Raw genomic sequence first — 14,876 nt, 5'->3', positions numbered from 1 at the left:
GAGACAGATGGTGCATGCAAGTCAAGCATGGCTGACTTCATATATCGACTTATGTCTCTGTGTGCCCTAGGTCTCTATCCCAATACCTGCTGGGGTTGGAAGTGTAGTGGTTTGGGATTAAAAACTTGGATCTCAGAGACACAAACATTGAGAATGGAGGTCATTCAGAACACTGAAATGTTCAAACCATTACATGGAAATGCACATTTTCCTTATCTTCTAGGTCAACTGATCCCCTTGAACAGGATATGGTCTAAACACCATCTCTGTCAAGGACTCAAGAACAGCAGTTTATTAGTAAACATTCATAATCACCCTCCTTTCTCCCCATCTCTAGGGCAATTCTAGACCTAGCACATGGACACTGATGTAGTGATTGACTGAAAATGCTGGGTAGAGGGGTTCAGTGGAGGTGGAGTGAAATGTGGGTCATTGTCAGAGGAGACTAGAAAGTTGTTCAGATACACCCCAACTCTGTCAGCGCAGGAAGAGGGAACAGGTATGACCATGCTCTCATTATTGTGCCAGTGATGAGTCTCAGGCGCCAGAATTAGTTATTGTAAGTAAGCAAACAGTTACGGGCTTTACCAACCCTGCTCGTGTTTTTATATGCCACACTTACATGAAACTCTTTCCCACTACGCTCAGCTTCCCAGGAACAGCGCCCAGTCAGACCATCTCTACGCAGCACCTGTGGACACTCATCAAATCTCTTTGTGATATAGATTCTGATTAGCACAGAATTTATATCTTCAAAGATGGAAGGCAGGCTGGAGGATGTGAAATCATGTGGCTTTTGACTAGATGGGCTACATCTTTTGTCAGATTTGAATTTTGGAGCAGGTTAGGAGAACTAACATAGCAGGTTAGGAGAAGTAGATACATTTAGGAAAAGGGTTAGCTGAAATGCAACAACAAAGGCTGTATACCCTTTAGCCATGACCGAATAGGTGTGGGGGGGGGGGTGGCATTCTTCTACTTCTATGGTATTATGTGGCTACCTAAACATACTGTAATGACCTGGCTAGAGCATAAATGATCAAATGTCCAGACAGGATTGTGTATATGAATTCCCGGTTTATTAACCAAACTCAACACAGGCTACTGTTTGGCCGTAACCCACGCCAAATAAACCAAGGAAAACAGTATCAAACAACGGTGATCCATCTCTTGTTAAGACCAGATGTAAAAAGGGAGAACAAAGGGTAAATGTGGTCTTAAACGCGCGTTGCTTAATTCTATCAAATATGTCTCACGTTGCAAATAGACACCAGACAGTGAGAACGAGGGGCCTACAGTTGTGAAAAACAGAAAGGAAACCAAATAAGTAAAGTTGTGATGGAAACTAAGAAATCCCTAGATTTGTTTAGTCGGAGTGAGGGTTTTGAGGAAGTCACGAGGAGTGTCATAGATGCGTTGGGTGAGGGGGTCGGTGAGAGTCACAAGCTGGTCTTATTCAGATTTTTTGTGTCCGCGGAACAGAAGAAGTGTGCATTATACCTCCAAAAATATTTTTGAATGGAATGATTTGTGCACAGATTTCTTGAGGCATGGCGCCTATCAAGGGGGCTTATCTATGGGGTTTCATATGAAATGGATGCAGATGATTTACCTGAGGAATGATGGATGCAGATGATTTACCTGTTTTGGAATATGACTGGAGTGGGGTGCTTTTTTGTGTGTCTATTTCAGAATTTGTATGATGTTTTTCCCTCTTTCCTAGAATGGTTATTTTTTTCTATAGTTTACCACTGTGCAGCAGTGGCGGCATGCACCTCTAATGCTTGTTTGCAATCTGCTATTATACAGAAGAAAACAATGATTCTCATTGATCTCCATACAAAAACGTATTTTCGTGAGCTAGGTGCATTCTTTGACTGAGGTCGGAGCCGAGGCTATGGGCATTGTCCATGAGGACAGCATTATGAGTATGGTCGACACACGGAAGAAGATGGCGACCGCAAAGTGTAAAAAAAAGCACTAAATAAGGCATGGTCCTATTGTGCAGATGGTGAGGGCGATGAGAGTGAGGGGGAATTACCGAAGTGGCAAGTGTGCTGAAAATCCCAGAGTCTTGTCCCGATGGTTATGATAAAGATTATTTTGGCCCAGTGGGAGTAAGATTCTTGGAGAAAGTGCATCCTTGCCTTTTGGCTGATTCATATGTGGTATCACGTTGGGTGGGAAAGAAGTTGGGTACTGTTAAATCGGTAACCCAAAGTAGACTTGTGATGTTTTTTTATTTATTTCTTCTGCCAAGAGGGAGCTGGTGCTCCATGCCACACAACTCAGGTCAATATCTGTTTCTTGCATTGCTCTTAGGACCAGGGCACCATTGAAATGAGTGGTTTCTCAGGGAGTGTTAAGTGTGGATCAGTTGAAGTTCAAGATTCCCAGTGTTTGACGCCCGTCGTTTGTTGCGACGCAGACCCGGTGGCGAGTGGGTGAAACAAAGGAGATACTGTCTGTCCTTTTGAGTTTGTAATCAGTCTTTACCTGACAAAGTCATGTTAGGATATACAGTATCAGTTATCCTGTTAAGAGTTTTTGTGCTGAACCCACTGCTGTGTTTCAGGTGGAACATTTATGATCATGTTGCAGCAGTGTGTAGGAGGGAGATTCCAAGATGTGAGAAGTGTGCAGGACGGCATGGGACAGAGGAATGTGTCGTTTTGGTGGAACAAGTTGTGTGTGTCAACTGTAGGGGTGCCCATGTTGCTGGGAATCGGAGTTGTCCGGTGTGAGGGAGGCAGGTCGACGTGACAAGGGTCAGAGTTGTGTTAGAGGTGTTGCTACAGATCCGGGATCGATCTTGGGCTGTGTCGCAGCCGGCCGCAACCAGGAGACCCATGAGGCGGTGCCCAGCGTTGTAGTGACTCATGTGGCAGGCCAGGCACATCTTCCGACACATTGGTGCGGCTGACTCCCGGGTTAAGCGAGCAGTGTGTTAAGAAGCAGTGCGGCTTGGCAGGGTCGTGTTTCGGCGGACACATGGCTCTCGACCTTTGCCACTCCAGAGTCCGTACTGGAGTTGCAGTGATGGGACAAGACTGCAACTACCAATTGGATATCACAAAATTAGGGGGAAAATAAATCAAATTAAAAATCACACAAGAATAAGTATTTTGTGGGTCGTCACATCCAGTTTCTGAAAAATGTCTTTAGAACATTAGAGTCTTTAATGGACAAGGTGACTGCTCAAGCCGAGGAGTCGGAAATGGCGGTAAGAAGCCGCCATCGATAAAAGACAGTACTGTGCAGCCGTCTTCAACGACCTAGCCAAGGCATTCGACTCTGTCAATTCTTATCGGCAGACTCAATAGCCTTGGCTTCTCAAATGACTGCCTTGCCTGGTTCACCAACTATTTCTCAGATAGAGTTCAGTGTGTCAGATTGGAGGGCCGACTCTTTTCTCTGTAAATATCAATGATGTCGCTCTTGCTGCTGGTGATTCCCTGATCCACCTCTACGCAGATGACACTATTCTGTATACATCTGGCCCTTCTTTGGACACTGTGCTAAACGAGCTTCAATTCCATACAACACTCCTTCCGTGGCCTCTAACTGCTTTTAAATGCTAGTTAAACTAAGTGCATGCTCTTCAACCGATTGCTGCCCGTACCCTCCCGCACGACTAGCATCACTACTCTGGACGGTTCTGACCTAGAATATGTGGACAACTACAAATACCTAGGTGTCTGGTTAGCCTGTAAACTCTCCTTCCAGACTCACATTAAGCATCTCCAATCCAAAATTAAATCTAGAATCTGCTTCCTATTTCGCAACAAAGCCTCCTTCACTCATGCTGCCAAACATACACTCGTAAAACTGACTATCACAGTGCCACCTGTTTTGTCACCAAAGCCCCATATACTACCCACCACTGCGACCTGTATGCTCTCGTTGGCTGGCCCTCACTACATATCTGTTGCCAAACGGATGGCAGGTAGCCTAGTGGTTAGAGCGTTGGACTTGTAACTGAAAGGTTGCAAGATCGAATCCCGAGCTGACAAGGTAAAAATCTGTCGTTCTACCCCTGAACAAGGCAGTTAACCCAATGTTTCTAGGTCGTCATTGAAAATAAGAATTTGTTCTTAACTGACTTGCCTAGTTAAATAAAGGTAAAATTAAATTAAAATAAAAACCAACTGGCTCCAGGTCATCTCGAAGTCTTTGCTAGGTAAAGCCCCGCCTTATCTCAGCTCACTGGTCACCATAGCAACACTCCACAGCCGCATGCGCTCCAGCAGGTATATTTCATTGGTCATCCCCAAAGCCAACACTTACTTTGGCCACCTTTCCTTCCAATTCTCTGCTGCCGATGATGGGAACGAATTGCAAAAATCACTGAAGCTCGAGTCTTATATCTCCCTCTCTAACTTTAAGCATCAGCTGTCAGAGCAGCTTACCGATCATTGGACCTGTACACAGCCAATCTGTAAATAGCACACCCGACTACCTCATCCCCATATTATTACTTACCCTCTTGCTCTTTTGCACCCCAGTATCTCTACTTGCACATCATCATCTGCACATCTATCACTCCAGTATTAATGCTAAATTTGGATTATTTCGCCTCTATGGCCTATTTCTTGCCTACCTCCCTACTCTTCTACATGTGCACACAGTGTACATAGATTTTTCTATTTTTCTTTTCTCTTGTGTTATTGACTGTACGTTTGTTTATGTGTAACTCTGTTGTTTTGTCGCACTGCTTTGCTTTATCTTGGCCAGGTCGCAGTTGTAAATGGGAACTTGTTCTCAACTGGCCTACCTGGTGAAATAAAAAATAAAAAGTGTGGATGAAATGGAGAAGAAGTTGGTGTAGCAACAGCTGTGCTGAAACAATATGTCAAATCGAATGTCATTTGTCACATGCGCCCAATAGAACAGGTGTAGACCTTACCATGAAATGCTTATTTACAAGCCCTTAAACAACAACGCAGTTCAAGGACTAGAGTTAAGAAAATATTTACAAAATAAACTACATACATTTTTTAAAATAACAAGTAACACAATAAAATAACTATAACGAGGCCATATACGCTGGGTACCTGTACTGAGTCAATGTGCGGGGGTTAGTTGTGGTAATTTGTACATGTAGGTAGGGTTAAAGTGACTGCATAGATAATAAACAGCGAGTAGCAGCAGTCTAAAATTAAAGGGTGGGGTGGGGGGTGTCAATGGTCTGGGTGACCATTTGATTAATTGTTCAGCAGTCTTATGGCTCGGGGGTAGAAGCTGTTAAGAAGCCTTTTGGACCTAGACTTGGTGTTCTGGTACTGTTTGCCGTGCGGTAGCAGAGAGAAGGGTCTATGACTTGGGTGACTGGTTTAGATTTTTTGGGGGGCCTTCCTCTGACACTGTCTAGTATATACAGTAGGTCCTGGATTGCAGGAAGCTTGGCCCCAGTGATGTACTGGGCCATACACACTACCCTCTGTAGCGTCATACCGGGCGGTGATGCAACCGGTTAGGATGCTCTCGATGGTACAGCTGTAGAACTTTTTGAGGATCTGAGGGCCCATGCCAAGTATTTTCAGTCTCCTGAGGGGGAAGAGGTGTTGTCGTTCTCTCTTCACAACTGTCTTGGTATGTTTGGACCATGACAGTTTGTTGGTGATGTGGACACCAAGGAACTTGAAACTCTCAAACCGCTCCACTACAGCCCCGGGCCTGTTCAGACCTTTTCCTGTAGTCCACGATCAGCTCCTTTGTCTTGCTCACATAGAGGGAGAGCTTGTTGTCCTAGCACCACACTGCCAGTTCTCTAACCTCCTCCCTATAAGCGCTCTCATCATTGTCGGTGATCAGGCCTACCACTGTTGTGTCGTCAGCAAACCTAAGGATGGTGTTGGAGGCGTGCTTGGTCACAGTCATGGGTGAACACGGAGTACAGGAATGGACTAGTTCAAAGAAGTGAAAGCCTATCAGTGCTTCTGAAGTTTGAGAAGATTATGCCGGGGTAAGTACAGATAAGATTCCTTAGTTTCAATGTCACAGAATGTGTCCCATCCCCATTGCGGTGTTTTAAATGCCAAAGAACGAGAAAAGGGCAACCAGTGAAGAACAAACACCATTGTAAATACAACCCATATTTATGCTTATTTATTTTATTTTGTGTCCTTTAACTATTTGTACATTGTTAAAACACTGTATATATATAATATGACATTTGTAATGTCTTTACTGTTTTGAAACTTCTGTATGTGTAATGCTTACTGTTAATTTTAGTTGTTTTTCACTTTATATATTCACTTTGTATGTTGTCTACCTCACTTGCTTTGGCAATGTTAACACATGTTTCCCATGCCAATAAATCCCTTGAATTGAATTGAATTGAATTGAATTGAATTGAATGGGACATGTAGCTGTTCATTGAAAAGGAAGGAAGAGATGTGGAGGGGAACATTCTTACAGTGAATATGGGAGTAATGTGAAGGTTAAGTATTGTAATTGTGCGGGGGACATGGTGCAGCATTTGGTGGATGCCAGGTGCAGAGAGAGGCTCAGAGATATATAATTAGTCATGATCCATCTTATGCAGAGTCTGTAAGACAGATTGGTGAAACTACAGTGTGGAATGATGGTGCTTCCATGGCTGCTCCTGTAGGAAGTGGACCTAATGTTGGGGCTTGTGTTTCTGCTGGTCCTGGCATGTTTTGGAGGTCTGTTCAGAAATCGTGTTCTCATGAATGTGCGGTGTCAAAGTTCACTTTGATAATGAGTAAAGTTGACAGAATAGCTTTTATTGGTAAGGTTATCAATACTTCCCGGGTTGTGGAAAGCAGAAATGCCAGGTTGAAGGTTATTGTGGAGACTGCAGCAGAGATATTGGGGTAACAGATGTTACTGTTGAAATGGTTGTTGGCATGCTGAACAATCCTAATAGTGGAGTGTTTCAGCATGATAATGTTTGATGGCGTTGGGGAGGGGGAGGGTGTAGTATACCTTAGTAGGGATTTATTTGTTTTTCTTTTCATGGTAGCACAGATCATGACTGATCGTGCATTCCAGCACAGTAGGTGGCGGCATTTACTTAAACGATTGTTTGCGGACCGCCATTATATCATAGAAGAAGTCTTTCGCGGACAGATTTTGGGGGACCGGGAAGATGGTGGAAATTTAGGTTTTGTTTGAAACTACTAGTGAGTCAAGTGAAGCTAATAGTACAGAAAGTGAGAATGAGTGGGTTACAGTGACGAAGAAAAAGGGAAACGAGCAGTAAAATCTATGTTGGAAAATAGAGAACTGCTCGACCTGTTTTTAGTTGGAGTCAGGGTTTTAAATCAATGCTACTTGAAATCCGTTTAAAGTCTCCAGGAAAATCTGTAATGTGTTGGAAGAAAGTGTGTAGTCGGTGAGAGTCACAAGAAGTGGTCTCATTTCGATTGTTTTGCATGTCTGCGGAGTGGAACGCTTCCTGCATGGATTTTTGTAGCAGGGCGCGTATCAATTGGGTTATTTCTGGGGTGGTGTAAGAAATAAAGGCAGAGTATATAACTGAAGACATCGATGGAGTGGTTGGTGCACGTCGATTGACCTGTATGGTGGATGGAGTAAAGAAGTTAACTTTATCCATGCTACTGTTCTTTGATGAACATCTGAAGTTAGGATTCATGCGATCCCCTATAAGAGCTTTTGTGCACAAGCCCCTTCAGTGTCATTAATGTAAAAGATTTGGTCTTATGTCAAGTGTGTGCAGAAGGGACGAATATCATATGCCAGATGAAGGGAATTGCTGCAACTGTGGAGGTGAACATGTGCCTGAATTTTTGGTGTGCCTTGTTAGGGTGAAAGGAGACGGAGGTTGCAAGGGTGTCCTATCTGGAGGCGGTGAGAAAATTGGAAGGAACGAGTGGCGGGAAAGAAGTAATGGTAGTAGAGCCACAACGACCTGTGAATGTTTCTCATCAACTGAGGGATAGTGAAATGCTACATGTTAAAACGGTGGACTTTTTTATTATTTATTGCAATGGTCAAACTGTACAGCACAATTCGAGAATAATTCTAAGAAAATTGGAGTCATTGTGAATGCCGCTGAACGTTTTCTGGGTCTTCATGATTTCACAGCCAAGGCGGTGCAAGAAATCCTGTTGGTGAATGTAGCCTGTGTAGGGATGTATTTTGAAGTGGACTGTGATTGATGTATGATGTTTTTTAGTTGATGTGTTTTATTTTGTATGATGAGTTGCTTAATCCATCTTTTAAGTTGCTTATTCAATCCCCCGTCCAGCTGGTGGCGGTAATGCACCATTGACATTGGATGCCAACCGCCGTTAAACCCCATCGAAGAAGAAGTAATCCCTCTGGCTTCGACTCTAATCAAACATCTTATTCATATTTACCATATTGGATCACTCTTTTGGGTAATTGCTGAAAAAATATTTTTTTCGATAGTGTTATTTTCCTGGAAAAGATAGGTAAGTGTATGTTAACTATTAATTGTTCACCTCTTTTGGCGGATGGTTTATTCGAGTTCTGAAAGGTGTCCAGCAAGCTAACAGGCCTTGGATTTAACTAGCTAACGTTAGCCCTGCTAGCTAGCTATTTGCGTAGCCAAAGCTTATGAATCTTGATACTAGGTTGTGTTTTTTTAATGTTGGTATTTCTAACGCTAAAACGATTATTTGGTTGGATGTGAAAGTTCCAAGTTGTGACAATCCAGTCTTTTAGCTAGCTAACGTTGGCTGTTGGAAGGGGGCGGGACGGTGCTTAGTCAAGAAAAACACCGCAAAGCCATCTAAGCGCGACATTTTATATACAGTACTTTGGCTTGACAAGTACTGATATAAACGTACCTTAAACTTGTCTCCAGGTATTTGTTATTGCAGACCACGGTTGTTCGCATTGAAATTAATGTTTAAGCATTTTTGATGCATTTACAACATCTTTAGCTACCATCTGAAAGATACAAACTGTTAAGGTTGCCAGAAGATACCAACCGTTCCGTTACGCTTGTTTACACTGAGCGGTATATTCTTGCAAACTGTTGAGTACTTTCGGGGGGTTAGCAGGACAGCATTTGCAAATATGCATATTAGAAATGGGGACGTTTGTGTTCCCTACAAGTTACTAGTGTCATGATCTGTAAAAAGAATTTGAAACAATATGTTTGTGTTTTAGATTATAATGTCAAATATTATGTTCTAATGAGCAACATTTGAACAGAAATTCTGTTTTTATCTTCTCTCTATTTCCCTTTCTCCCAGGAGAATGGCTGCTGCCGAGGTGAACGATAGTTCTGCCCTAACGAAGGAGGAAAATGAGCTTATGGAAGTCGTGGCCGAAGGCGAGCACACAGAGAACTACCAGACACTCATCGATGCTGGACTGCGGCAGAACGTGGCTGAGAGTCTCGACAACATATTCTCAACCGGTGGGGCAGTCTAATCTATTTTCTAAAGATACACGATGTTGCTCGAGGTTCCATGAAAGGCCAGTTTGTAATAGTAGTAATCTGTCTTGTACCCACAGGGTTGCTGGCGTACGCTGACCTAGAAGAGGGGGTCATTGATGCTCTGCGGGCATTTAATGAAGAGGGAGCGCTGTCTGTACTCTCACAGTTCAAAGAAAGTGACCTATCTCATGTGCAGGTGAGTTACAGGGGGAGCTGAATGAATGGAGGTCAGTTTTAATGATGATACATTTGAGTCTAAGAAGTTGACATTGAGGGGTCTATCATTTTTCCTCTGCTCATAACACCAATACATAAAGCAATTCTGCTGTGGTTTAATTTCCAGAACAAAAGTGCTTTTCTTTGTGCAGCTATGAAGACGTACAGACAGAGGGAAAAACAAGGAAGTAAAGTACAAGGAAGTAAAGTACAAGAATCCACTAAGGGTCCTGCTGAGTCCAAGATCAAGGTAAAATGCAGCAGTTTGAAAGTTCATTCAGTTGCGTCATTAGAACTTCCTGTGTGTGTCTACACCTGCTCAGGTTGTGTAGTTATGTAGTGGTTATGCTAATGTCTGTGTTCCCCAGGCTCTGCTGGAGCGGACAGGATACACCCTGGACGTCACCACCGAACAGAGGAAATACGGAGGGCCCCCACCAGAGGAAGTGTTTAAAGGAGCACAGCCTGGGATTGGAACTGAGGTAAAGCTGCTGGAGTTGTAACATTATTTGAAAGGGTCATGGTCATCGTGGCAAAGCCATTGACTGCTATAGAGAAGATAAATTACTTTGCAAGACTGTGGCTCCAAGAATGTCAACAGAAAAGTTTTCTATTCCCCGATCACATTGTGTAACCCTCACTCAGGCTCTGTTTTCTGCCTTTAGGTGTTTGTGGGAAAGATCCCCAGGGACCTGTATGAAGATGAGCTGGTGCCTCTGTTTGAGAAGGCTGGCCCAATCTGGGACCTGAGGTTAATGATGGACCCCCTCTCGGGTCAGAACCGGGGATACGCCTTCATCACCTTCTGCGGCAAGGATGCAGCAACTGAGGCAGTGAAACTTGTAAGTCCCTGCAGCCAGTCTATAGTCTTAGTTTATCTTCTAAGAACCAAGGTGCTGTTTCCCAGGCACCGATTTAAGCGTGGTCCTGCACTAAAAATCGCTTTCAATCGAGAATCTTCATTGGGTGTGCTTTTTAGTCTAGGGTCAGAGTTAATCTGTGTCTGAGAAACCGGCCCATGATGTGATACATATTTAATTGGAGCAGTTGTCGGACCACTTTCAGCTACCCTTTTCAAAGCTACAATGTCATCTTTCCCCTACTCTTGTTTTCAGTGTGACAACTATGAAATCCGGTCTAGGAAATACCTTGGAGTATGCAAATCCGTAGCAAACAACCGTCTGTTTGTCGGATCAATCCCAAAAAACAAGACCAGAGAGAATATATTGGAGGACTTCAGCAAAGTCACAGGTCAGTTAAGTGCAGACCAATTTTGTTTACATTGTTTTATGTTCTGTGGGTCATCATTGGTCACATATCAGTGATGTGACTCTCCTTCTTCCTCCAGAGGGGCTTCAGGAAGTGATCCTCTACCCCCAGACAGATGACAAGGAGAAGAACCGTGGCTTCTGTTTCCTGGAGTACGAGGACCACAAGTCTGCATCCGAGGCCCGCCTCTGCCTCATGAGTGACACGGTGATGGTGTGGGGGAACCCGGTCACTGTGGAGTGGGCCAACCCGGTCACTGAGCGCAATGCGGGTGCCTTGGCCCAGGTGAGTCATCTCTCTCACTTTGTGGATCTCACTCACTCTCACACTTCTTTCTTTCTCTCCCCATCTCTTGTTTTTGTTTTACCCCCTCTGTGTTCCACTTCTGTTGTCTTTTATTCAACTTGTGCTTTTATTTCTACTTTTCTAAACTGAGTTGAACTTTGATGTCCGTGTGAGTCAGCAGGTGAAGGTCTTGTTTGTCAGGAAGCTGGCCGCCTCCGTCACAGAGGAGCTACTGGAGAAGACCTTCTCTGCGTTTGGCAAAGTGGACCGGTTGAATAAGATAGAAGACTACGCCTTTGTCCACTTTGAAGACAAGGACGCAGCTGTGAAGGTGGGTTAAAACATATTCATTGTTGTCTGTTTTTTTATGGGAGGGGGGGGTTCATCTTGTTTCGGCTATGTAACAATTTTCCTGTTTGTCTTAGGCAATGGCAGAAATGAATGGGAAGGAGCTGGGGGGAAGGGAGATTGAGATAAGAATGGCAAAGAGGAAGAAGGCTCGAAATGCTCAGCGCCAGGCCACCAGAAACCGAAGGTGAGGCCACAGAGAGACTGGGATTTGCTAACATCTATTATCTGATTGAGTAGATCTCCCATCATGGGATTACATTGAAGCTGATATGTTTTCTACAGGAATGATGCCGATTACAACCACCCACCGTCACGCATACCTCCACCAGATAGGGTCCGTGGCCGAGGGGGCGGGGACTATGCCGCCTATCCCCCAGACTACAACAGCTACGATGACTACTACGGCTTTGACTATCACGACCCCCGCAGAGGTTACGAGGACCCCCACTACGGTTACGAGGACCCCCACTACGGTTACGAGGACCCCCACTACGGTTACGAGGACCCCCACTACGGTTACGAGGACCCCCACTACGGTTACGAGGACCCCCACTACGGTTACGAGGACCCCCACTACGGTTACGAGGACTTGTACAGCATGAGCGGCCATGGCAGACTGCCCAGCAGGGAAAGCCTACCCCCACCCAGGGACCGTAGACCACCACCCACACAGGGCTATGTGCAGAGGGGTCCACCCATTGGAGGGCCCAGGGATGGCAGAGTAAGGGCCCGTGGGGGACCCTTCCAGCCACAGAGGGGCCGCGGTAACCGAAAAGCCAGGGGGAGCCATGGGGGCGGGAAGAGGAAGGCAGACGTCTTCAACCAGCCTGACTCAAAGCGCCGGCAGACCAACTAGCAGAACTGGGGCTCTCAGCCCATCGCCCAGCAGCAAGGTGGCGACTATTTCGGTAACTATGTTTAGGGTAATGAAGAAGACACATGGAAAAGGCATTTGACAAAAATACAACAACAAAAATACCCCCGAAAAAAACATTTGGCTGCAGTTCTTTTGACTTTTTATTCTCTATCCCTCACGAAGAAAATAAACATCACTGAGAGAGAAGTGGTCAGACCCCCAGAATCTGCTTGATTGGCTAGAATTGTATTTTGGCCTATAGATGTGAATGTAACTGTTTTGCTGAATCCTTTCTTACTGTTACATGGGACTTATGTTTTAACACACAAATCACTTTTACCTAAAAGTGTTGTCTAGCATTTCTAGAGGTAAATTCATTTTTTTGCTGGTACAATAACTTCCTATGTTTTCTTTGGGAAGCCATTTAAGTTTCTCTGTTTGTATTCATAACTTTTTATGTTTATTCCGTTTCAATAAGATTGTTTTATTAAATTGCCAGATACCATCAAATTCAATGTTGTCATTCAGTATTTAGTCTATTTCTATTTTTATCTCATTTCACATTTGGAACAAGATTTTCTCAGCTTTTTGCTCATGGAATAAATCAAGTGACCAAATTTCAATGATCAGATACCAGAAGAATTTATGACAGCGCACAAACAATGTATGAATGACTGAATTAAAACATTTTGGCTCTTATTTTTTTGATTGTATTTTCTATTCAGGAAATGCCACTCTTATGATCTGGTAACACCATAGCAGCTTGTTTGTACAACAATGCAGATTTTTCTACCTTAATCTTTTACTTTGGATTAAACTGGAAGACCAGAACAACCAATAATTCAAATACATTCCACTTCCCTGAAGTTCCTGGATCAGCTGCAGCTCACCTCCACTCAAACACCATGAGGCGCAATTACTCAGTGATTTGCTATTACAGACCAAGAATCTCCAAAGGGTTAAAAAGTTATTAGCAAATGATCATAAGTAATGTCAGTGATGCTAATCGTTTGTCTTTTGTCACTGTAGCAATGACCCCTCAAGCCCTTCAGTAATTTCCATAGAGAAATGCTCAAAGCAAACATCTTTGGTCCCATTATATCACTGTTTGTATTTGTTTTCTCCTTTCCAACTTATCCAGGTGGTGAAGGGAGAGCAGCATCGCTTGAATGAGGAACAAACTCAACCTGAACTGTGTTCCTTTACAAAAGGGTGAGCTATTATACTGAACAAGAATATAAACGCAACATGGAACAATTTCATAGATTTTTTTATTGAGTTACAGTTCATATAAGGAAATCACTCAATTCAAATAAAATAATTAGGGCCTAATCTATGTATTTCACATAACTGGGCAGGGGTGCAGCCATGGGTGGGCCTGGTAGGGCACAGGCCCACACACTTGGGAGCCAGGTCCAGCAAATACAGACAGAAATACTCCCCAGTTTCATCAGCTGTCCTGGTGGCTGGTCTCAGACGATCCCACAGGTGAAGAAGCCGGATGTAGTGGTCCTGGGCTGCCGTGGTTATATGTGGTCTACGGTTGTGAGGCGGGTTGGACGTACTGCCAAATTCTCTAAAATGAAAAGAGGTGACTTATGGTAGAGAAATTAACATATTCTCTGGCAACATCTCTGGAGGACATTCCTGCAGTCAGGATGTCAATTACACCCTTTGTCAACTTGAGACATTTGTGGCATTGTGTTGTGACACAACTGCATGTTTTCGTGACCTTTTATTGTCCCCAGCACAAGGTGCACCTGTGTCATGATCATGCTGTTTAATCAGCTTCTTTATATGCCACACCAGTCAGTCAGTCAGGTGGATGGATTATCTTGGCAAAGGAGAAATGCTCACTAATAGGGATGTAAACAAATTTGTGCACAATATTTGCGAGAATAAGCTTTTTGTGCGTATGGAACATTTCTGGGGTGCCTGATGAAGACCTACGGGTCGACAGGTTTGTTAGAAATAAAACCACCTGGGAGCATGAGCAGCAGTGTGGCATTTTCCTTTGTTTTCCATCTTTTATTTAATCTCATAAAATTTGGGACTATCACTTTACGACAAGCATTTCGCTACACTTGCATTGACATCTGCTAACCATATATGTGACCAATAAAATTGGATTTGATTTGACATGTTACATTTTATATTTTTGTTCCGTATTGATTAGTAGTTTATTGCCCAAAGCGTTTTTGTGAGAAGACCAGTTTCCGGGGTGTAGCTGGGCCACCTTCCGCCTCAGGTGTGGAAGGCTGACATTGGTGGTGGAGTGAGACGCAGGCCATAGGGGGAAAAAAACAAGTCTAGCTCAAACAGATGGATTTTGATGGCAATTTATTTTTTATTATGCTAATTAGACAGTGTGCTGACTGCAGGAGCAACTCATAAGGAAATCAGTCAATTAAATAAATTCATTAGACGCTAATCTATGAGTTTCACATGACTGGGCATACAGATATGCATCTGGGATCTTTTATTTCAGCTCATGAAACA

The 14,876-nt window shown here is 43.7% G+C and overlaps 1 protein-coding gene across 1 annotated transcript; it reads left to right on the top strand.

The window, feature by feature from the left end:
• Positions 1-7,174: 7,174 nt before the first annotated feature.
• On the top strand, positions 7,175-13,076 carry LOC124005804 (heterogeneous nuclear ribonucleoprotein R-like). The gene is made up of 11 exons (XM_046315368.1): positions 7,175-8,423; positions 9,213-9,379; positions 9,478-9,596; positions 9,744-9,866; positions 9,985-10,098; positions 10,282-10,458; positions 10,732-10,867; positions 10,965-11,170; positions 11,349-11,501; positions 11,596-11,705; positions 11,804-13,076. Exons 2-11 carry the CDS (start codon positions 9,217-9,219, stop codon positions 12,375-12,377), a joined length of 1,875 nt encoding a protein of 624 aa, XP_046171324.1. The 5' UTR covers positions 7,175-8,423; positions 9,213-9,216; the 3' UTR covers positions 12,378-13,076.
• Positions 13,077-14,876: the final 1,800 nt, after the last annotated feature.

Source organism: Oncorhynchus gorbuscha, linkage group LG19 (genome assembly GCF_021184085.1).
Source record: "Oncorhynchus gorbuscha isolate QuinsamMale2020 ecotype Even-year linkage group LG19, OgorEven_v1.0, whole genome shotgun sequence".
Taxonomy (NCBI): Eukaryota; Metazoa; Chordata; class Actinopteri; order Salmoniformes; family Salmonidae; genus Oncorhynchus; species Oncorhynchus gorbuscha.
Note: the sequence above shows the minus strand (reverse complement) of the source record. Positions and strands in the feature narration are given on the sequence as shown.